The sequence below is a fragment of the Phalacrocorax aristotelis genome, chromosome 4, assembly GCF_949628215.1.
Source record: "Phalacrocorax aristotelis chromosome 4, bGulAri2.1, whole genome shotgun sequence".
In the NCBI taxonomy this organism is placed as follows: Eukaryota; Metazoa; Chordata; class Aves; order Suliformes; family Phalacrocoracidae; genus Phalacrocorax; species Phalacrocorax aristotelis.
In genome coordinates, this window is record NC_134279.1 from 15,409,319 (window position 1) to 15,433,035 (window position 23,717).

A 23,717-nucleotide genomic window follows, 5' to 3' on the forward strand; every position below is an offset into this window, starting at 1 on the left:
TCTTCACCATCACTGTCTATAACATGGCCTCAGTTACCTCCCCATACTTTGTTAATCTGATGGTGATGATGATGTAACCTAGGTAATTGGGAACCTGTTGCCCTGGAGCCATAGGTCTAGAGGACTTTGAGCCCTTGGACAAAGAGTGTGAATGAATGTCAGTGGGATTTTGGAAAATGGTTATCAACATTCAGACTGTTTCAGCTTTCAGAGGATACAGAGGCATTTTTATAAAGTGAAGGGATTTTACCTGCCTTGCACTGTGATTTGTATAGCCTTGCTAAAGTGAGAATTAAACAATCTCTTCTCTTGGGGGGGGGGGGGGGGGGGAAGCACTTTTTCCCTAATAAGGGAGGTGTAGAGGGCAAAAAAAATCAGGCTTTTGTGAAACTAAAAAGCTGGCAGAGGCTTTGGTATGCAGCTCCAGGTACTTATATCAAGTTCCCCACCTTTTAGGGGAAATTCCCCTTTTTGGGGGCATTTTTGCTACCACTTTCCTCCCCTTGCTAGTAGTCACAGTGGCATAGGTGCAGAAAATCCACTGTTGTCTTGGGTATCTCAGAGCCCGCAGCAGCTGTGGACAAGCCCTCCCTTGCACACCTGTATTTCACCTCTTGGATGTTTCTCCTGCTAGAGAAGCCTGCTGTCTGCAGGTCCTGCATGCATAGCTGGTTTACACTCCTCCCCCACCACAAAAAAATTGATCCAAGGACAATTTCTGGGCATGAAAAGTACACGTTTAAGGTAACCTGGATGGAGGGCAGTCATACTTGGCTTGCTTTGTGAATAAACATCAGGGGTGTGTAATGTGATAGCATGCATACTTGGCTCCAGATGGGTTGTTTATCTATAGCATGTTGTTTTGGGGTGTGTTCTGGATCAGAAATCTGCAGGTTTGTTTTTGTACCAGCGACTCAACCACTGAACTGCTTAACCTCCTCTGCAGTCAGTGCCTCAGAAAAGCCAAGCATGAGCAACTCAGACTGTATGAAAACATGAGCTGCAGACTGGCCTGAAAGCCAAAAGAAAGCTGTAATTTACTGGAAGGGAAGGTCCTCTTTAAATTTACAGAAAAGAGCATATATAGAAGTCTAACAAAAGCATGTAATGATTGTCTGGGAGGGACCAGGGATGCTGCTGTAGGAAGTGATGATGTGGATCAGCTGTCACATGTTAAACACTGTTTTGGTCAGGTCATGATCTCACAACCTTGCTGAGGAGCATCTCTTCCTACTTCTGCCACCTGCCTTACCCCACCCGTAGCCAAAAGCTATGCACAGAGTAGTTAGCATTGCTGGCCACAACATACTGCATTGACATGCCTGCAGCCACTAATTCCTGCATTAAACACCTGACTTTTCTCTGAGCTGCAGAGCATACTTTGGGAATATATATTAAATACATATGTTTTTTAGCTGGAGTGTTAACTCTTGAAGGCCAAAGATTTAGCAGTGCAAAGCACCACTGTAAAAAGTATCTTGCTCAACTGAAAGTAAAGAGGGGGTTGAATCTGTAGGGCTGGAAAAAGAGACTTGGCTAGAAAGGGGATGCTTATGCTTGGGCAGGATCAGTCACATAGCTGGCTTTTCACTCTTTCCTGTTTAATGTACACATTCAGTTACTCTAATAGAAAATAATGGCAGCAAAGTGCTGATCATTGCTGTGTCCTGAGCAAAGTTGGGCTGGTCTGCCTCCCTGCAGGCAGGCAAGGGCAGCTGGGGGCACCCAAGAGGGTTGGCAGGAGGTGGTGCGTCCCCAAGAGACTGTGCAGAAATGAGGTGATGCTCCAGCACAGGGTTTGCTGGCATATGGCAGAGGAGCTGGAGGGAGGGTGCTGGTGTGTGTGGAAAACACCTTGGGAGAAATCAGATAAAATAGTCACTGTTGGCAGTGTATTTGAGTGGAGTCCTGCTGACAGTGTATGTCATTCGGTGATGGTGGGGACATCTGTAGGTAAGCTATAGAAATTCAGCATACTGTGTGAGCACCAAGATTTGTGCCACAAACGGCAGTGAAGTTTACACTCTAAATTTTCTCATGCGGATCACACCAAGCTCTGTGGCAGAACTTGCAGGTTGATTCCCTGAGGATAGTATACAATTAAGTGATTAGGCTCATGAAAGCAGAGCTGATACGGGAGTGTATATGCTGATGGACCTGCCCCAGCAGGGACCATTGCCACAGACTTGGACAGAAGCCTGTGTAGTACTGGTGGGGACAGGATGGTTTGGGCCACGCTCTTTCCCTCTGCTTCAGCTCTGCCTTTTGGCGTTGATTCCTCTTTGTCATTTTGCTTTCTATCCCCTGCCTTTCCAGATCAGTTTCCTCAGCTACCTGTGCTTCAAATGTTCTCCCCTGCCAGCCTGCTGACTTTTCTCCTCTGTTTGCATTTTTTCCCTTAGGCCTTTTTTCCACTCCTGTTTCTCCAGCCTTGTCTTTTCTGATATGCATTTCCACTGTAGTGCTTCATTTCTCCCTGCTCTGTTCTCTGTCAGGGCTTGTGTCCTCTGCTCCATCCAGAGTAAACTGGTGCTGGCTTCCTGCTCCAACTGTCCAAAATCCCCAGCCAAACAGAAGTCAGGGGATTCCTTAGTGAAATTCCATATATATTGGTTTTGTGATAGTCTCCTGCTTATTCAGGTGGTTCTATGCTTCCAAGCTTCATTTTCTGCTTTTTGAAATGAGCCAAAATAGGAGTGAAAGGAAGATGCTATGGGGGACACTCAAGAGGCCCAGTACTACTGTGGCCTGGCAGACCTCATTGGAGTCTCATTTGTTACCTGGAAAATCTTTGCCTTTATTCCTGTTTGTTATTAACGTGTCTGAATCAAGATCATTAGTTCAGAGGAATGGTTCTTGCTCTGAAATGGTCACCTGTAAAAAAGTAAATAACTGTTATACTGGTGATGAGAGAAGTTGGATGTTGAAGCTGTGTATGTTAGTTTGCACAGGTCCTGTCTCCACTTAGCAGAGGGAGGCTTGTGCTGCAGATGATAAGGGACATCTCAGGCTGGCTTTTCCTGCATGGGCTTGCTGGGTTTCACAGACAGCTCCCATGCAAGGAAGTTAAGGTATTATGAATGTAAATTACGAACAGGCAGGTATACTGCTCTCCAAGCTAATTGCCTGAAGCAAAGTTGCTTGAGGTGGGTCACAAGCAGCTGTTGGTTCCAGCACTTTGTTTGGACCCAGTGACTGCCCTGTTGCCTCCTGGCTTGTGTGGGTTTCTTTTGGTTGCTGGAAACTAGCCCTGACACACAGCTGGGGGCAAGGTGGGATTTGCTGTGCAAGAACTGGGGAACAGCTGCTGCTCTCAGCACTTCCCAGCAATGAGTAAGTCATCCTGGAAATGGATGGCAGGAACCTCTGCCTTCCTCTTGGGGGAAAAAGTGATCTCTGTCCCCCCAGGTGTTCTCTCCTTTGTCAGCAGTGATGGCTGTGGTGGGTACAGAATGTGTTTAAGGCAAGATGCTGTTCTAATGTCTAAGGTCTAACGTGTCCTCGCCCTCTCCCTGAGCTTCAGTTCCCTGTTGCCACCCTGCACAGCCCTTCTCTGTAAGCCCTGGATGCTTCCACCCCACCCCCGTGCTGTTCTGCCTGCCTTTACTGGTGTGCCCTACAAAAGGGGCTATTGTGGAGGTATGCTTGAGGGAGGTAGTTAATTTTTAGCTTCTTATTTGCTGGGCCAGGAGTAAGATTTTAACAGGGACTGTGCTAGACCAGAGCTGTTTTGCTATTGCTTAAGTAGTGCTGCCTGGCTCTGGGCCACTTAAAACAAAAGGCCAGACCCCAGAAAAGAGCATTGCTACAGTCAATGGAAAAACAAAACTGGGCCTTTTCTCTATGCGGCTCAAATGCTGCCCAGGCCTGGAGTTTCAGAACTAGAGAAGCGTCCCCCAAATTGGTAGGTGGAGGCGTGTGTTGGGGTAGGGGCTTGTGTTTCTCAACTCAGGGATGTGGAGGGGAACTGGGGGTGTGTTTGTGTCATCCAGCAGAGTTTTGCTGTGAGGGAGGAGCTTTCATCATCTTTGCTGCAGCCTGTGGCCACTGCATCTGCTTCTTGGGTGGGGAAGCTGAGGTGCTGATGCCCCAGGGACTGAGCTCTGTGGCCAGGCACTGTCCTGGGTTGTGCTATCTGGGTAGTCTGCTCTGGCACACTTAAAGGGAGGGGAAGGTACTAGCGGGGTTTGGCAGTAGCAGGCTATGCATAGTACTTCATCCCTGAAAGTCCTGTTTGTTTAAAGGCATGAATGCAGTCTGAGAGTTCATGACTAACTAGAAAATGAGATTAAGTTAGCAAGGTATGCATTAGGATGCCAGTGAGATTAAATCTCTGGATTTTTTTAATGACAGCAATAAAATACTTCTGCCTCATGGTACAAAAGCCTCACCAGTAGCTGATGTTAGCCTTGTTTTTTCAACTGTTTAAAAAGCATGCTGTAAGGGACAAAGTCACTAGTATCCAACTTCTTGTCAGGGTCTTACTCAGGACACTGTAAAAGTGAAAGCAAGGGGGCCCCTTCACAGGGATGCTGGGCTCAGGAGGCATTGCTATGCAGGGCTCTCACATGGACTTGCTCTGTCAGGCTGTTTTCAAAACAGCTATTCTGCTTCTCAGAGTTTGCAGAAGACTTCCAATAGCCAGGAGGACCATGGAAAAGCTTTTAAAGTGCTCAGAGATATAGGAGGTGCAAAGGCAGAGGTCAAAAGATAACCTCTTTGAGAAGAGATAAAGCCCTGAGGCTGTAAATGGCTCAGCATGGGACAGTGGGTCTGTGCAGGTGACAACCCAAGTACCTAGAGCAGCTACTGCGAGTGCTTTTCCAGGAGATGAGAAACAAGGGGGGGGCAGGCAGGAAGGTATTTTACTTGTTTCTTTCTCTTTGATCCTCCACTGTCACTAGCCAGTCCCTTGGTGTGACTATATCAGAAAGGGAACAGTGATGTTGCATGTTTCTTACCCTTTCTGCATGTAGGATCTGTATTTCCAGAGCCTGCCACAGGCTGTGACCCCTAGCAAGGGCGGGTGACCAGTCAGCATGCCAGGCAAGCAAGGAAAGTTTTGCTCAAGGTATGTGCATGGCATGCTCTTTTTGCCACCCCTTCTTGCAGAAACCATAAAAGAATTAATTTGTGGTGTAGGTAGCAAAGTGCTGGTATAATTCAGTTCAGTTCATACACAAGTACCTACTGATAGCTACTTGTGTTTTCCTGACACAGCTGGATATTCATTGTCTGTGTGCTTGAAAGAGACTTTTACTTGGGGTTGTTATTGTCTTGTAATGGTGTGCTGTCATTAAACCCCCAGGAAGGCAAAGCTTGTACTGGAGAGATGCTCTGTGGCTGGTGTGAGCATCTTTGTCTTTCTTTAGAGTAAAGCACTGCTCAGCCTGGAGCCTGTTCTCATTAAAGACAGCAACAGAGAGCTTTATTCCCCTTCGCTGCAAGAATTGGCACACTTACCTTGCTGATATGACATATAAAACACGATTCATAGACCACCAGCCTGACACAGGACGGCTGCTGGAAAAATCCCAGTTTAAAAGCTTCAGGTGTTACTGAAACAAAGCAGTCTGACACCTCTGGAGTTGCTCAGAATTTATTTGCATTTCTTTGATACACAAAGGGGCAATTTGGACCTCGGCTTCTCCTGAAGATCAGGTTGTTTCTGCAAAGCCTGCAGGTGTACCAGGTGTTTGGTCTGGGAGTTGTGTACCTGCGATAGGTTTCAAGAAAACAGCCTGTGGATGGGGGTCATGAGCAAGCAGAGTTCCTCACATGCTATGCACGAGGCAGAGCCCTTACACTGGCATATGCATGCAATGGTTGGCTTAAACCACCTCCCCACAAGTTGACTAGCTCTGTGATTTGCCTGACAAATTTTATGTGCCTTTCTCTTCTTGGTTTTGCTCAAAAAACCCCCAAGTCTCTGTACACCCTGACAGGCCATGGGATGACATGCTTGTGATTGTGACCCTGCAGCAATCCCGGTGATCACTGTCAGCATCAGATTAATTCTAAATCCATGCCCATGCTGTGCCCAGCACACCCACCCTCCTCGGACCTGCTTGCCTGTGTTATCCCCCAGGCCAGGCAAGGACTACCTGGGCCACCAGGACCCTGGGTGTTACAGATGCATCCTCTGCTGTCAGCACCCTGCTTGAGTCAGTGCAAAATGCAGCAGGACCTTGAAGCCTTGCTGAGTAATGGGGCTGGCTTAGGATTTGGTGCCTCACATGTGTGGCTAAGGAAGGAAGTGACTTACATGCTTGTGATTGGATTTTCCTTGCAGGTTTGTGCTGGCAGGAAAGGGTGAAATGCATCTGATGTCTCAAGCTGTGTGCAGCTTGCCCAGCCTTTGGTGGCCAGAATTGGGGTAGATAGGAGAGCAGCTGCTCACAGCAGCACCCTGATGGTGTTTTGGGAGGGTAGGGGTATGCACTGGCTGCGGAGATAAACAGTCTCAGCATCTATCCTTGGCATGTGCTCCTGATGCAAGACTAGACCTGTCACAGGCTCCACAAACAGAGCTAGAAGAGTAATCTGGTACTTAAATGCTTACTGGAAGTGTCAGGTCTCTGGGAAAACCCTTGCTGAGCCATAGAATCACACACAGAATCACGGGTTGGAAGGGACCTCAGGGATCATCTAGTCCAACCTTTCTGGGAAGAGCAGAGTCTAGACAAGATGGCCCAGCACCCTGTCCAGACAACTCTTGAAGGTGTCCAACATGGCCAAGTCAACCGCTTCCCTGGGGAGATTATTCCAATGGGTGACTGTCCTCACTGTGAAAAATTTTCCTCTGGTGTCCAATCGGAATCTCCCCAAGAGCAACTTGTGTCCATTCCCCCTTGTCTTCTCCATGTGACTCCATGTAAAAAGGGAGTCTCCATCTTCTTTGCAGCTACCCCTTAAGTACTGGTACATGGTGATGAGATCCCCTCTGAGCCTCCTTTTCTCAAGGCTGAACAAACCCAGTTCTCCCAGCCTATCCTCGTATGGCAGCTTCCCAGTCCTCTGATCATCCTGGTGGCCTTTCTCTGGACCCCTTCCAACCTGTCCACATCCTTTTTGTATAGAGGGGACCATCAATGCTGTGTTGTGACAGAGTAAGTCACCACACCAAATGGGCCAAAGTATTTTAAAACAAGGTATGTTGGCTCAAAGATTTATAGTAATGACTATTGAGCCCAGGTACTAACAAGTTCAGTAAGTGTTATACATACTTATACTAGTGAGGCTTTCCACTGACAGAATGTAATTTTTCATTTTTGTTTAATGATTGACCTTGTTTGGAGAGCAGGGGAAAGTAAACCATTTGTTATTTCAGTCTTCTGCTTCTGTCTTGGATTATATGTTTTGCATGAGAGGACGTATTGCAGGGTATTACCCATCTGTGTAAAATGACCTCCGGCCAGGACGTGCCTTACCACTGCTATCCTAGGATGTGACCATGCAGCCACGTCATGCTGCACTCCACTTCTCCCCACAACTCATGGGGCTTAGCTATGCACATGTTTAAATGGCTTGCCACCTCAAGACCAATAGCAAATACCCAGTAAAACATGAAAATAGTCCCATGTTTGGTCATGTTCTTCCATGGTTAGGAAATGCTTTTGCAGAGGAAAGTTTGACTCATTTCTTTGAAGGAATGTTCCACAGTTTTGTATGTATAAGAAAGTCTATGTATCAGGTCTGTCAGAACTGAGTATTTCTATGTAAGTTTTAATATTACTTGAGATTGGAACAGGGTTTGGCATGTCAAACAGGATCACAAAGCATGTGCATGTTGTGGCATATGTTCAAACTTTGGAAAACTGCATTTATAGATTGAGGGAAACTAGTTGCTTTTGGCAAGCTAACCATCATTATAGGTTACGGCAGCTCTTCCCAGACCACTGGCTTAAACAGGAAGGGAGAGAGACATCTGCCCTGTCTTCAGTTTGACAAACCAAACTTGTCACAGTATTTTGAAATGCACAAACCATTGCCCAGAATAACCCCATTCTTGTGCTTTGGTTTATATTTACAATTATACTTTGCAACAGGAAGAAAACTATGTTAATTACATTTCGCAGAAGAAACATTTCTCCCATGCTTTCCTAGAATGTTCTGTAGGAGGGTTACTATGTTGAAATAAAAAAATAAATAAACCAATAGCTGTTTTCATTGGAGAACCTAATTTCTGCCTTGCTGCTTATCAGAGTAGGGCCTATATTGATTAAGAGATTTCCTGGAGACTAATAGCTGAATAACCTGCACAAAGAATTGCTCCTGCTGGGCACAGGCCCTGCATGATGACAATGTACAGAAGTGTTGGTAGAATCAGCATGACAGTTGCTGACCCTACCAGGTCCTCCCTGAGAAGGAGCATGTGGGCACCTTGCACAGAGCGGTTTGGTTACATCATGCTGAGTAACCTGAAAAGCTGTGACATTGCTTCCTATGCAGAGGTGTCAGACACGAAAGATCCTCCCCCTGGGGATTTCTCTCACACTTCTGCTTTAATTCCATTGAATCCAGAAAAGCTATTCCCCTGGATTTCTATGACAAAAACTTGCAGTAGGATAAAAAGACAGTGGACAACAGGGAGTTTGTACGGCTTTGAGAGAGGAATGGAGAGGTACTGTCATTGGTCACTGCCAGAACTAATTTCCAGGTTTTCAATACCTGTGTGTTTCTGATGCCTTTCCAACAGTGCCTCAGCTACTTTGACCATCTTGCTGTCTTTCAGAGTTGATCACTGAGAGGAAAAAAAATCTTATTTCCAGAAAGCCAGGAGATGTGCATGCAGCCTAAGGGAACTGGGGGAGCTCCTATTTCCCTAGAGGGCACAGACCTGTTTGCCATACAGTAAAGCACAGGCTTACTGAGCTGCAAAGTCTGAAACTGGAGTAGGATGAGAAGCCAGTGCTCTGGCAAGGCTTTCTCAGCTGTGAGCAGAAGGGTGCTGGAAAAACTTCACCAGTATTGCCATAAGGGTTATCTCTGTTAAAACCAGAATATAACTTGTTAATACCAGTACTGAAGAGGCTGGAATACAACTGATAAACACAGCAGCCTTGCTCACAATTATTCACAGCTGAATTGTGTTAATGGCATGAATAACCTCTTGACCACAAAAAACAATGGGAAAACCTGTGCATGATTTAATTCTTAGAGTTACAGATGTAGTGTAGGGCAGTGTAGTTAGCGCTCATCAATGTGAATTTATGGAAAATGGCTTTAACACAGAATAACCCCAGTTCAGGAGGAATAACTGCATTTGCTGTAGGCAAATGTAAGCTGTTAGGCTCAGTAGGCTCTAGAGTTGCTCCTTCAGTCTGATTTGTGCAGGGGCTCAAAGTAGAAGATGGTCTGTTTTAGCTTTAAAAATCCACAAATCCTCACCCTCTGTTGCATATCATCTGTACACTGGGGTAATTGACTCTCTTTGTCTGTCTGTATTAAAAATTCAGACCTGGAGAAGTTGTTGGCTTTCCAGGAAAGATCATCTGGATATTGACCTGGACCCCTTGGACAGCCCAAACAGCAGCTCCAACATGTAACAAGGGAGCACACAGGATTGCTTTCACCCCTGCTAATTGCTATTCAGGGATGGGACAGGGAAGGAAAGCAGGTCAAGCAGACAGGCTAATTGTCGGGAGGCTGTATCGCGGTGAAGCAGGAGCAGCCCTGATCTCTTAAGCTTCAATTTGCAGTGTCTGTGTAGCCCACATAATAAAAAAAGCTACTGTCTTTCCCTGTCTCCAATGCACAATCTGTGTATGTGTGAACATAGCTGCTTTCCACTGAAGTCTATGAGGAAGACTTCCTGTTGAAGAGATATTTAAAGCCTAGAGCCGGAGAATGCAATTACTTGGCCAGGTTTTTTTTACTTTTTTCTTTTTTCTTTTTATTTTGCCTCTGTATTGTTCTTGCTTTCCATGATGACAATGATGGAAAATCAATGCGTTAAGAGAAATGCTAGGATAATTGTGAGTTCAGAGTGAGATTTTTTAGTATGTCTCAGGCATCTATGCCTTGTCTAATGTATGGGCAGTATCAAGCCAGAGCATCAATAAAAAAATTGGCAAATTATTATTGCATTAAGTCTTATAGTTAAAAAAGGGGGTAACAATATTTAATAGTTTTTACCCAATAACTCTATGATCAATAAGAGAAATCTTGTGTCCATACAGTAGCTTGGCAAGATAAAAGCCGTAATGAATATTATTTTTGCTGAAAATTAAAGTCACATGCTATAACATGAGCGTGGGAAGGGCAGGTATGGTAGACGTGAAGTTAAATGAAAGGCTACTTAAAAAAAAAATCTTGCCATGTAGTTTACATTTCTTAACACTTTGATGCTACTGGTTTTTTAGTTATCATTGGAAAGTCTACATTATGCCTACCATCTTAGGACCTCAGACAAGACAGCAAGCATGCCTTGTGACTTGCCTGTAAAAGCGGTAGAGTTATATCCCAGCGATGACTCTCCTGGCACTGGCCAAAAAAAGCCATAGCAAGTGTCTTCTAGAGAAGCGTTTTTTTTTTTTTTTAAGGAGTCATTTATCTAAGCAGCTTTGCTAGCTGAATGCTGACCTGCAGCCAACTCTGCTTTTTGCTGTAGCCACCACACTATTTATTTTCCTCTGTTTAGCACACCCAGGGAGATGAGTAGTGTCGCTGAGTTGATATGCAGTTGCCTGCACTATTAGGGTAGTTCAGGAGTGGGAAGTGTCAGCAATGCAGGCAGCAGCATGGTCCTGCAGGGCTCAGACAGACAGATTCCTGTGGGCTGTGACTGTGTTGGTGCCAATGAAGGTGAAGTGCCAGAGTTTCTGTAGCGCTTCATTCAGGGACTGGGTGCCATAATAAATGCTTTTCAGCAGTCTGCTGAGGGCATAGAGTTATCTGTTGACAACCTGCCTCCTTAGATCTGGAATTTCCAGTCTGGCTCAGGCCATGTGTCTGCCCTGTTACTGCCCTGCTGCCTGAGGTGAGACTGACACAGTCCTAGCAAGCAGTTGTGCTTCCTCATTTTTGTCTAATCAATTGCTTAGATGAGATTTAGCCTGTGTTTCAACATCAGTTATTTTGGGTATAGCAGATCAAGTTTCCCCATACAGAACGGATGTTGCTTCCCAAAATTGCTTGTCATACTCTGTGTTCATATTTTCCATGGATGAGAAGTCATTTGACTTCTCTGTGATAAATAAGACTCAGTGAGCAAAAAGCAGTTCTGGCTTATTATTTTTTGACTGATAATATTCTCCCTAATGCAAAAAGCCCTGATGCTGCATATGCTCCTCAAGAGTTAGTTGACTCATCAGCTGCCCCCTCTTATTGTTTACTTCAGAGCCTGCTGATTACCCAGTTTCTTAGGCTTTCCTTTCCACTAGTTAATGTATAGCTGCAGTTTGCTTCCTGCTTTGCATCCGTATGCCAACCACAGTTTGCCATTTATTCTGCCAAATTTATAGCTACATGCTCAACTAATAATCTGTCTATGTAGCCAGTATGAATTATGTGCAAAATGTTATTTCCTAAATCTGGATGTGATTATCTCTCAACTGTGTATTTCAAAAAAAGCATCTCCCTTCCAAAGAGAGCTGGTAAGCAAGAGAGCAGGGGCTTGCCAAAAGTTTTAGTGCTGCTGTGCTCCTGTACCTAGCAGGCTGTCTGTCCTCCTGGCTTGCCAAGTTCACTGTGCCTCTGCACAGTTCCCTCATATCACAGGCTGCTGGGCTCCTAGTCCTCAGTGCTGGGCAGGGTCAGGGACTCACTGGTCCCTGGGAGTAAGGAAGGGCACCTGCCCCATGTGCATGAGCTGCCAGTTCAGCAGATAGTATACAGCTACTTTCCAAAACAAAACATTTTTGCATTCCAGTCCCACTAAAATGGAGGCTGTGAAGGAAAACTGACTGAATGAGAGAGGAGTGGGGTGGGATGGGGTACGTTTCTAATGAAAATAAACCTTTTTTTTTTTTTCCCAGACACTTGTATTTCCTATCATCTGAACTATTCAGTATATCAATTTATCCTATTTACTTGACAAATCATATCATTAGGAAAATTAACATCTCCTTTGACTTGCTGATCATAATACATGTCAAATGTGAGTCACTACTTCCCATTCAATCAAAAAAACCCTAATTTTTTAAAATTGAAAGGATTAATACAATTTTAATATGCAAAACACATGGAGAAATTGCCGTGTTTGAGTGATATTCTCTATTGGCACACTGATTGCTAGTTGTACAAGAGGTGGCTACCCCAATACCAATTAAGATGAAGTATCCTGACATGCAGGAGAGGTCCTGGCTTTCCAAGCCAGAGCCAAAATGATCCATTGCTGCAGTGAAGCTTGGTTCCTGCAGAGTTTCTGCCTGGATGGGCTTTGAGGGAAAACAACCTCATCACCTCTGAGCTTGAGCAAGCTGTGCGGAATCTCTCTGACTCAGTCAGGACAGCAGAGGCCTTGACCCTAGCCTGCTGGTTTTTGGTTACCCCCCCAAAATCAAATCAGCTTCTCGGCCAAACAACTTCCTCCAAAAATCCAGTCCCCAGCTCTTTAATTTCCCTTCATCAGGTCACAGATGGGTTTTTCCTCCCACTCCACCGGCAGGGGCTCCACACCCCAGTGCACAGTGCCTGGGAGGTATTTGCTTTCATACTGACTCAGTTCTGCATCTGTCCTACCTCAGACCACAGCAGCCCCTAGACTGAGAGTTAAGAAAACTGCTGACAACAAAACCTGAAGCTATGTGAAATCTGAAGGATTTCTGGTGTGTAGCACAGTCTGGGTCTGAGGTCAGGTTTACTGACAGGGTCACAACCCATCCTAGCAGTCCTGCATTGCTTGTACAGCATGTGTTTCACCTTCCCCAGACCTTCTGAAGATAGAAAAGTAAGGGCAGGCTGCAGAAAAAGATGCCTTGTGTACAGATAACCACAGATATGCAGGCTGCGATCCTGCCTTGTGTAATGCCTGGCACATCTCCAGATTATGTTTTGCGCTGGCCCCTTCCAGGAGGCACTCATAAAGCATGCCTTGTAAAAGTTTTGTCTCTCAGAGCGGTAGCAACCTTTTTTTGGACTCTCTGCTCCTCATGCTGTGAGCCTTGTGTGGTTGTGTGTAGAAACACGACGTGAGCTCAACACAGTGTATGTGGAATGCAAAATCAAGGCTCCTGTACAATAAGGATTACCAGGGCACAGTTAGGACTTTCCCTCTGTCATGCAATGTAGGGTTGCAGTGCTCATCTCAGTCATGCACAGAAGCAGTGTGCAAGGTGACTGCAGAGGAAGACTTGGACCATCATTTTCCCTGTCCACCTCTTCTCCGTCATGCGGTACTGTAATCTGTTCTGTTTCTTGCAGCGAGGGGGTGGCTTTCGCACTTTGCCAGTGGGGCTTAGTGAAGATGTAAGTGGAGAGGTGCAGGGTGTTCAGAATCATTCCTGTGGTGCCCTGCCAGAAGTCCCTGTACTAGGTGGAACCGGCATCTTGTGACTTTCCAACAGTTTCACAATGTAGAGCAGGAAGATGCTGTTCTTTCCATACCCATTTTGCATATTCAGACGTTTCCATTAGTGTCCTTTCTTGCTGGGAGGAGAAAATTTTGCAGTAGGATAGGAAACAGGGAACTAATATAGCAAGGGGGAGAGAGGGGGAAACAACTTGTCACAAAGTTTTTGCAATGCCTGTCCAAAAAGCAATTGTCTGTGAAACTATTTCCTACCATCAAATTCCCCTCGGTACTCAGACTGTAAGTCCCAAGCTGCCAAACTGATGGTTACTTTCTTATAAACATAGAGAGGATTTAGGCACAGACACCTTGTGTGCTTTCCTTCATCCTGGGGCGTTATCTCTGCAGCAGTGTTTAGGCTTCAGAGCCAGCATCTTAAGAGAGCGGACTGAGCTCATCTCCCATTTAGATGCTGAAAATCTCATTCTCCTGTTCTCAGACAATGGCTTTTTGAGGGTTACGTACATCACAAAAGGGTACAGTCATGAAAACATGATGTACACCATATATAATATACTTTTGTTGGTTGCTTTTGTTTCTGGTAGTAATTCAGACTATTAATGTGTTTATTAAATTTTCCAACTGAAAAAAATGCAATTCTTTTTCTGTCAATTCAGAGCTGAAACACAGCCACTTTTGTGGCTGGAATATCTGTGCCAGCACTGGAATATCTGGTGTTTTGCTCTTCGCACTGGTAACTATGATGACCTGAAAATAACATAATATTTCTGTGCTGGTTTAATTCCTGCTGCTCCATGGACTTCAGTATTAAAATTCATTAATTTCAACAGGAAAAAAGATCCAGAATATGTGGGTTTTTTTTCTAGCTGGCTGCAAAAGCCAAGGAAGAAATGTCAGTAGGGGTCCATTTTAGGAAGCTGGACTGTATGCTGTAGTAGGAGCAGTCACTCTGCTCTGTGAGAGCTGGGATCTGACTGAGGCTGTTCAGCCTCCAGGATTTGTGGGCCACAGCTGTATGGCAGTTTCTCAAATATTTATTCTTTCCAAAGCTGTTCCTCGCATTTGAAAATGTGAACAGGTAGCAGCTAGTCTCAGAATTCAGGGGAGACAAGCAAGCGGCCTCACTTTATGCAGAGGGAGATAACGACAGACCAAAAGACTGTGCTACCTGTCAAACACTGGTACCTTAGAAGGTATATAAGCTGCCGCTTATGGCAGGGTTGTTTTCCAGAAAGTCTGTTCTGCCCCAATTAATCATCTACTGCAGTCCTAGATCGGTGTTGTGCCTAGTTCTGCAACACCCCCCTATGCCCCTTCTCCAGGAATGGCTAGGGCCGACTAGGGGAAGTAAGATATCATAACCCCCTTATTGCCTGAATGAACATTAAACAGAGCTCCCCTTGCCAACTAGTCATCTGCGCTGCATTGCAGATCAGAAGTGGCAGGGAGACTGGAAGGTCATGGACCCCACATTGCTCTGAACTGCCCTGTCACTCCACAAGAGGTTTTCATTGGGAGAAACTTGCTGTTGCTTGTTTGATTGCTGCTCTGCTTTGGAAATGCTGTACTTGGCGCAAAGCAAAAGATATACAGCTGTGCTGCACAGCATGCGTTATCAGGGTGCCCTGCTCACACACTCAAGGAGCAAATCTCTCTTGTAATTTCTTTTTCGAGCAGGTCTGACATCTGTATCCCTTCTGCATACCAAGTACTCTCCTGGGCCTGGACACAAATGCTATGGTGGTCTGTATAGTCTATTCAAGAGGCAGAAGGTTTTTTGAAGCCTACTGACAGCTGAATGTAAGCTTTAACTGTGAAAACTTAAGGGCTGTTGGGGATATATTGGCTGACATGCTGAGTTTCCAAGGTACTTTTCAGGAGCATTTTACAGTAGCAATGCAAGAAAGTTTTGGGTTTTATCTGTTTTTCACAGAAACCACCATTTACTAAGTCCGCTTTTCTTTGGGACATTCTAGTTGTAAAACAGTTGTTTCCAAGAACACTGCCAAGCTGGGATTTCCTGGGGCTTTTACTTGATAACATTCTTAATGCTGCTGAAAATATTGATATCTCTCTCCCAGTCTCAGTCTTTGCCACCCACAAGATGCTGTTCTGGTCTCCCCTGAACTTGCTTTTTTGTGAACAAATCTAAACAAACGCCAGCTCCCCTGAAAGATTGGGAATTACAGGTCGCAGGCAGGCTGGGATTTCCTGGACCGGCCAGAGATATTGCTGGGCATCGTGCTGATGTCTCAGCTCAGGGTCTTAGGTACGTGTTGGAGGTTGCACAGGGAGGCACTGATAGTGCTTCTCAATGGCATGAAACATCAGCCTAACCACATATTCCTAATCCAGCCCAAGATGGAAAAAATTGTGGTCAAAAGCTTTGTTTGACAGGACAGCCAAGTAGTAAATGTCACCTGTGTGCAACAAATTACAGCCTGTCACCGTCATGCTTTGCACAGACCCTGACAGCTCCTGAAATCTGGAACCATGTACCCTCCCACTCATACAAATTCGAGCAAGTTTCTTCTGCTGTGCTGCTGCCATCCAAGTGCTCTCTCCAGAATTAGGCATTTTAATGTGGGAAGTGAAAACGGTGAAAGTTCCCCCCCTTTCTGCCCTGCTTGTTCCTTATCTCTGAAAGGATGAGAAGCATTATCTCCTACCAAGGCAAAGGATTTCTCAGCTAGATGAAATGATTTACAGGATGAATAACCACATAATGATGGGCATGAGACAAGTGCTAAATTTACTACAGCTCTGTACTGGCTGATCTTGCATAAAATGAAGCCATTTAGTAATAACTGTCGCTTCACGTCCTGCTTCTGGATTACTGCAAAACATCGGTTCCTTAGTTCTTACAAAATCAAACATATAGCTTTGGCAACTGTACTCAGAAACACTGTCATCTTCCAGCACGCTGGAAATATCAGTTGTTTGCCAGAAACAATTCCCTGGGGGTCACATAGCATCTCTGCTGGGAGACAAGTGTTCCAGGCACTTGCAAAACGTTTGTTTTGAAAAGCCACAGTGAAAATTGACCTGTACAGGAAGGTCTTTAACAAACTGCAGAAGACACTGTACAGATAACTGCTGCTGAATTTGGTGAAACAGGTTGTTTACAAGCCCTGACATACTATGTATTTTCCTGAAAGTCTGATAGACAGTAATATGCCATTATGCAAATTGCAGGTGCCGGGAGGTTCTTGTTTTGGCCAGACAACAGCTCTGGAGGATTTTTCGGTATAATGTTGCTTTTCAGTTCTGTGTCTCTTGATGAATGGTTGGTGGAGAAAGTAGGGTTTTGCAGACTTAAAAGTTGATCCAGTGTATGTGGACAGGAGAGCAGGACCCAGTATACCCAGTCCCACATTCAGTGGTGTGAGCCACTGAGCTTTGCTCTCAGTTTCTCTGTCAGATGGACGTAGTTTTTTCTTAACATCCAGGGAAGCTGCAAGATGCACTGTTCGTTCATTTTGGTGTTTGGGATCAAAGATACTCAGCTACCTAAGGGCCTGGTTTGAGGTTCCTTGGAGTCAACAACAGGGGCCTTTTGAAGCAGTCCTCATTACTAAATAATAGCGATGTATTAAAATCTGGGTGTTGTTAGCTACTACATAATGCTCGACCTGAAACTTCTAAATAGCACCCACTTACAGCTTGAGTCCTGCATCTGTATTCAAGGGCTTCAGTAAACTGCCTGGTTTCCAGAAGCGCTGAGCTGCAGATATGATGGGAGATGATAAAAGCTTTCTAAATCTGCAGATCACACTGCTGAAATCCTAGTTACTGAAGGCTTTGTTGCTTGAAAAGTCTTTCCTGAGTTAGTAAATAATAATGATCATGTAACTCTGAAAATAAAAGCTAGGATAGTCCTCATTCAGGTGGATGCATATATGGGTTTATGGACATGCAGAACTATTAATGATATGCTATCTTTTTATACAGTTCTCTTCCTAGGATATTAGACTACTCTATTAAGCAGACTAAGTTAAACTCCTAGCTGTTGCTGCTCTCAGCTCAAAACCATAGTTAGATAGGCCTGTGAGATGATGTGATTGCTGACCTAACTTGGGTATGCTGCTCATGGTGTTTATAAATATACCACAGAAGTGTTAGTAAGCACAGGATAGCAACATGTTAGTAACATGGATTGGGACAACAAGGCATCTGTTTTGTTGCTGCTTGACTAAGGACACATCAGGCATTGGCTGGGTATCAGAAATGAGGAGAAAAATAAATATTTTGAAACAGAAATAAATATTCTGCCTTCTAAAAGGGCTCTTTGGAACATTTTCCTGTGTTTGAATGACACCTCATTGTCATTTTAAAGAAACACCAAATAGAAGATCGTCTGAGAGTCTTACAGCACAATGCAGATGAGGCAGAATCTATCCACAGCTATGGCCATCCAAGCGAGGCATTGCCAGAATAGATCTGTCGTCCATCAGCAGGGCTGATGCATTGCTCCGTAGCAGACATGGAATTTCATCCCATGATGTCCTTTGCTTCCCAATGCTAGTCATGGCACTCCTCATATTGCAGCTGCTTTTTTTTTTTCCTTTTTCATTTTTTTAAGCTTGAAAAATGTCTGGCATCTGGTCCCTTAAAAGGACTCTTGAGCAGGTTTGGTGCAGCAGACAGCTGTAGCAGGTGACTCAACCTGAGTCACTGAGAGAGTGAACGAAACTAGAAAGGATCCAGAAGGGATACAAATTAAGAGAAATAGAGTGAGACTTTCTGATAATGGTGCACAAAACCTTTTTATTTAGACTATCAGTGGCTCCTGTATACCTTTACAAACAAGTTTCTGGACGCAGAATGCCTATTGAGACAGTGTTTTGTTTGGGCTTTTTTTTTCTTTTTTAACCCAGTTCAGACTGAAAAGTCAAAAGGCCATACTCTGTACCCTGTCTTTACTGTTCCCATTGCAACATGTGTACCCTCAAGACTAAATCTACAACTTTGTGGAAGCACTAACACCTTTTTGGGGATTTTGTGTTCAGATCTCTTCCTGCACATGTGATGCATTCTTAGCCCCTACAGAACAGGGCATGAAAGGTTTCTGGGAAACTGGGGCTCTGTCTTTTCACAAGAGGGCAGACATGCCCTGAAGTCCTCCTACATGATACCAAATGCTGTGCATTCAACAGACCTGCTGGTTAATGATCTTGCCCATAAGTAATGTTTTAACCATAGAGTAGAATTTGTTTGCTTCAAAAGCCACAAAGCCAAAGAGGAAGTGTAGGAGAACGTGGGCAGGACGGTGGCCAGGAGCCTCATGACCTCATCTTTTTCCGCCACAAGGGGATTGGTGGCCATGCCTGGGACAGGGTTTAAATTCCCCGAGGTTAGAGATGTCAGGCAGTTGGGGACAAGGGGAGAAAGCCAGAGCTGCTGGGATCCACTGCCTGGAGGTGCTGCTGGGACCCACTAAAAGCACCCTCGTCACAGCTGACTCTTCCAGCACCAGAAAAGGTATTCTTTTTTTTTTTTGCTTTTTTACCTGACATGTGCCATTCTGCCTGCAGCTTTAGTCACGCCAGCATTGGGCAGGGGATCTTTGAAAAGTGCTTCACTGGACAGGGACATTTGATGTTTCTCTGTGGAAAAAGGTGTCTTTTTATAAAAGCAAGGTTGCTTTAGCAATGCAAGGTATTATACATAATCATAGGTTTAGACCTGTGTGCTAACAGATGTCAGAAGGAGGTTACTGAAAACTCTGCCACTGAATGAAGTGCTGGAAACTCAAAGCTTCCTCCCTCATGTAACTGCTGCCTGGCAGTGTCCCTGTTTTTCCTGGCAGGCTTACAGTTCATGCTGCACACTACCGAATGGATGGGACATGCACCCTTCTCTGTGTAACTCTTGAAATTGCAATACCTCTAACAGAGTTTCCTGTCTCACGGCCAGCCTTAATAATGTATTTTAAATATGCTCTTTTCTTTAAATGTGCTTTTCTTTCCTGCTATGAGTTTTAAATGTGTCTTATTCATCAGTAAATCAGTTTAATTTCTCAGGGATGTTCCTTATCCTGAGAACTGGTCTGTCAGGACCAAAAGCTCAGCACTTTCCTAATTTCAGTAGGAATCACTTATTTATTAAATTGTTAAAACTGCAATGTGAGCAGATATTTCACTTCATCTCTTGCCTGGAAGCACAGGTTATTCTGTTGAAACTTCTGGAGGGAGAAATAAAGGTCTATCAATAAAAGCTGTTTATGTTCACATAAACTGAGTTTACTCACTGTGACTTCAATTAATAACCCTGAAAACTAGTTTTAAAATAACTAAAAAGAGAATCCAAGCTGAGTTTGTCCTGTCCTCTGACAACATGATGTTAAACGAACAAAGATAAACCAAAGCTGATCTTTACAGCACTTTGTTTCTCGCAAAGGTTTTCACTTGCCAGTGCAAGTCAATAGATAACAGGAGTCTGCTCGCTTTCTCAGTGTGGCTATTCTCACCACTGCTCAGCATTTCTCAGCACCTGGTTTTAAAATTCTTGTAGCTTTTGAGTTGCTAAATCATCACAAAACCAGCTGGGTGTGGGGTAGTGATGGAGGACAGAGGAAAAAGATTGTCATGGGCAGGTTGAATCCTTAGCAGAGAGCTGGTCTTCGCATGGTAAAGTACACGAGGAGAAAGAAAAAGTGTATGGCATTTTTGTGGTACTTTACCTTTTTGACTCACCATTCCAAAATATTTTCTAGGTAAAACCTCACAATGAAGGTGGCAGTTCTGTGTTTATGCCTTATCAGCATCACCGCTGCATGGCCAGTGAGTAAATCACAAATACATATCAGCAATCACTTGCATGTTTTCTTTGCGTATTAGCAAGAAATTAATACTGACAAATGCTTTTTCTCTTTTCTCCCTTCAAGGTGAGTAAATCAAAGCAGCATGCCATTTCTGCCAGCTCCGAAGAAAAATATGTAAGCTCCTTTTGTCTTTCTATTAATTTTCTTTAATTTTTTTTTGTTTTTGTTTGTTTGTTTTTTCCTCTAATACACATTGTTTGATACCTCTTTTATAATTGTGGCTGCTTGCAGAACATATCCTCACCTGGCTGTTATGAGACAGTTTTCAGGTAGCCAAAGCTGAAAGCCACTGATGTCCGTAGACTTTTGCCATGTTAGGCATCCTGGCTGGACTTTCATTAGTTGTATCTCTGGTCCAGCACTGGAAACCTTTTTTTTCTTAATGAAAAATGTGTAAGCTGTCAGTTAAAAAGAGAAAAAGACTGTAGCATGGCACAAATACTACAACCCACATTCAGTAGCGTGGATCAGATAACAATATTTGGTGTTGGAAGAGCACTTTGATCTGACTCCTATGATTTTTTTTGAGTAGTGTGAGTGAACAGTATGTGTCTTGTATATAGCTTTTTGATTGATACTCCATCACCAGCTACTACCCATGTAAAATCAATTCTTTGCTCTGAGAATCAGCTACTCATTTAGTTTAGAGTATTCATGATGTGGGAGACAAATAATTCTTGGGAAAAGGACCTGAGAATTTGCAGAAATTATGTTCATTAGGTATAACTCCAAATTTCAATCAGTAAAAATCAGCCGGAGAAACTGCTCTGAAATTTTCCAGGCTCTGCCAGTGAGAGGGGCACATCTTGTCTATTATATTTTTTGGGTATAATGTTCATCTGGGATCACAGCTTGTTCTCAGCCCTCTTCCTACTGCAATGAATTGCTGAGGACACATCCTGTACATATTGCAGATGCCACATCTGCTTGAAAACAGGCTGTGATGAAGGCAGCTTTGCCTGCTCCTGTATGCTCCTTTGTGGATTAAAACCCCGTTTTATTTTTTTTCTCTTTAAGGACTCCAAGGACCATCATTCAAACAGGTATCACCACCACCATGTGAATTCTCAGTCTTGGGAGAGTCTGCAGCACCCACAGAATGACCTGGCATCACCTCAGCAGGTATGGGTAACTAACTGGAAGAGAAAGCAGAGCATCTTTCAGTGCCAGGATTTGCAAGTTAGGATTAAGTGCTTAAAGAACAGTCACCATGCTGATCAGCTCTACTGTATATGCCTTTGTGTGCTAATAGTGAGTTTTATGTTGCTTTCAGACTCTTTACTCTTCAGAAGAAAGCATGGATGTCCCAGTAAAACCGGTAAGTGTTTTGAAGAGCAAAATGTCAGGTGACTGCTGCAGGGCAGCCAGTGTGTAGCAGAACTCATTTTCCTCAATCAAATACAGTTCTTGTGGTAACATCTCTCCCTAAATAAAACAAAGCTTCAGGCAGGGTGAGGTGAATTCAGAGCAATTTTTGCATGTAGCTCCTCAACAGTGCATAAGCCCCGGGTGAGCAGGACAGATTCCAGTCTGCACACCTCACACATGTTCATTTGCCTGATCCATAATAAATGTTTTCCAGCAGTTTCCTGATGTGTCAAGCAAGAGCCATGAAAATGGGGATGATGACGATGATGATAATGATTCTGATGACACGGATGAATCTGATGAAGTTGCCACAAGTTTCCCCACAGACATTCCAGTAACTGTACCCTTCCCTCCTTCCCCTTTCACCCGGGGAGACAATGCTGGCAGAGGCGACAGTGTGGCCTACAGGGTGAGGGCAAAAGTCACAGTGGTGAAGTCTAGCAAACCCCACAAAGCTGCAAAAAAGGTAAATAGTGCTGAGTGGTGGTACCAGGTTTTTGGAAGAGGGTAGTGAACTTGAAAATGGACACATTATTTTATGGGAGTCAGTTTTGAAAAGGACTGGTTGGGGGAAAGCAGGTATAAGTGAAGGAATGTGTTTCCTTTCTCTGGATACCCCAAATCAGGGGGTATCAATGGCCTTGGCACATTGACAGCCCTCTGGCCAGAGTGTAGCCTGCTGCTGCAAGCTATGCAATACTGCAATTTTCACTATCGTCATGTACTTGCACACATGAAATCTGAGGCCAGGATCAAACGTGAGTGTCTTATAATGTGAAAGGTTTATGTAATTCCATAAAAGACCACAGTGTCTCCAGGTAGAGAGGTATCATGAAGGCTTTGAGTGTCCCTGCAGCCAACGCAGCTTGTTTTGGTGCAGTACGGCAGCACCTGTTAACGGATCAGTTCCTCAGGAGTGACAATGGCTCTTTTTTGTTTTGTTCTCTAACACAGCTCATTGTGTATGATGCTACCGAGGAGGATGAGAGTGCCCTGGATGTAGACAGCCAGCAAGCAGGGCTCTCCCAGGAGGAACCTGCTGCCCACCGTTCTCTGAGGAAGCATCCTATTAGTGGGGAATGGGCTGACAAAAGCCGCAGGCAGGACAGCAACGAGCTAGATAGCAAGCATCGTGACCAGAGCATGGAAAATGACAGCCGACAGAAATTCGATAGCCATGAGGCAGAAGGAGATGATAGCAAGGCTGGTGTCAGAGAGGGCAGCCACCAGAGCATGGAAAGCAGGGAGAGCCAGGTCCACGTTTCAGCTGAGATCCCTGACGATAACAGCAATCAAACATTGGAGAGTGCTGAGGATGCTCAAGATCATCACAGCATCGAAAATAACGAAGTCACCCTTTAAAGGGAAACAAATGTAATGTTTCCCCTCTTTTTCAATCCCTACCTAAGGGGAGGGGGGAGTAGCTTCATTTTGGGTAACTGTTTGTAAATGTAGAGTGCATGGTCACTTTTCGGGTTTGGGGTAGCTTCTTTACCCGGTGGCCTCCCCTCGGCTGCCAGCAGCCCTCCGCACTGCACATCGTGCTGGCCTCACGGGATGCAGTCGCCAGCGCTGCGGGGAAGCAAGACAAACGCTGTCGGACGCACAGGGTGAGCGTTACCTCTCTGGCATGCTGCTCCCTGTACTGCCAGCCTGTATTTTGCTGTAACTGTATTAAAATAAAAACACAAAACCCTGTACCTCTGGGCTGCATTACTGCTTGCTGGGTCGAGGCAGGGGGGAATTTTAATACCTCTCCTTAAAGCTATGTGAAATAGCTGTTCCCTATTACGTGGATTAAACCCCGGCGCGGGGCCTCCTTCTGCTTTTACCGAGGGTGAGCGGCGAGCTGGCCCAACATACCCGCCGGCACCCGCACCGCTACTTCGGAGGCGCCCCACGGCTTCCCGCCTCACGGCCTGACTCGGGCCTCCGAGCCCCGGCGGGGGCGGGGGCGCGCAGCCTAACGGCAGCCCCAGCCGCCGGGCCTCGCTGTGAGGGCGCCGGCCGGGGGGGAGGGGGGCAGGCTCCGGCCGGCAGGCAGGGCTACTA

At 44.9% G+C, this 23,717-nt stretch overlaps 1 protein-coding gene across 4 annotated transcripts; it reads left to right on the forward strand.

Annotated features, from left to right (window-relative positions):
- Positions 1–3,768: 3,768 nt before the first annotated feature.
- Positions 3,769–23,365, forward strand: SPP1 (secreted phosphoprotein 1). Of its 4 annotated transcripts, XM_075090379.1 has the most exons (8): positions 3,769–3,904; positions 4,977–5,071; positions 20,190–20,256; positions 20,361–20,411; positions 21,315–21,419; positions 21,571–21,615; positions 21,880–22,131; positions 22,620–23,365. In XM_075090379.1, the coding sequence occupies exons 3-8, from the start codon at positions 20,203–20,205 to the stop codon at positions 23,025–23,027; spliced, it is 915 nt and encodes a 304-aa protein (XP_074946480.1). In that variant the 5' UTR covers positions 3,769–3,904; positions 4,977–5,071; positions 20,190–20,202; the 3' UTR covers positions 23,028–23,365. The 4 variants fall into 4 exon arrangements, with proteins under 4 accessions (XP_074946480.1, XP_074946481.1, XP_074946479.1 ...); XM_075090380.1 differs by lacking the exon at positions 4,977–5,071; XM_075090378.1 differs by lacking the exons at positions 3,769–3,904; positions 4,977–5,071 and adding an exon at positions 18,739–18,955.
- The last annotated feature ends 352 nt before the right edge of the window (positions 23,366–23,717 follow it).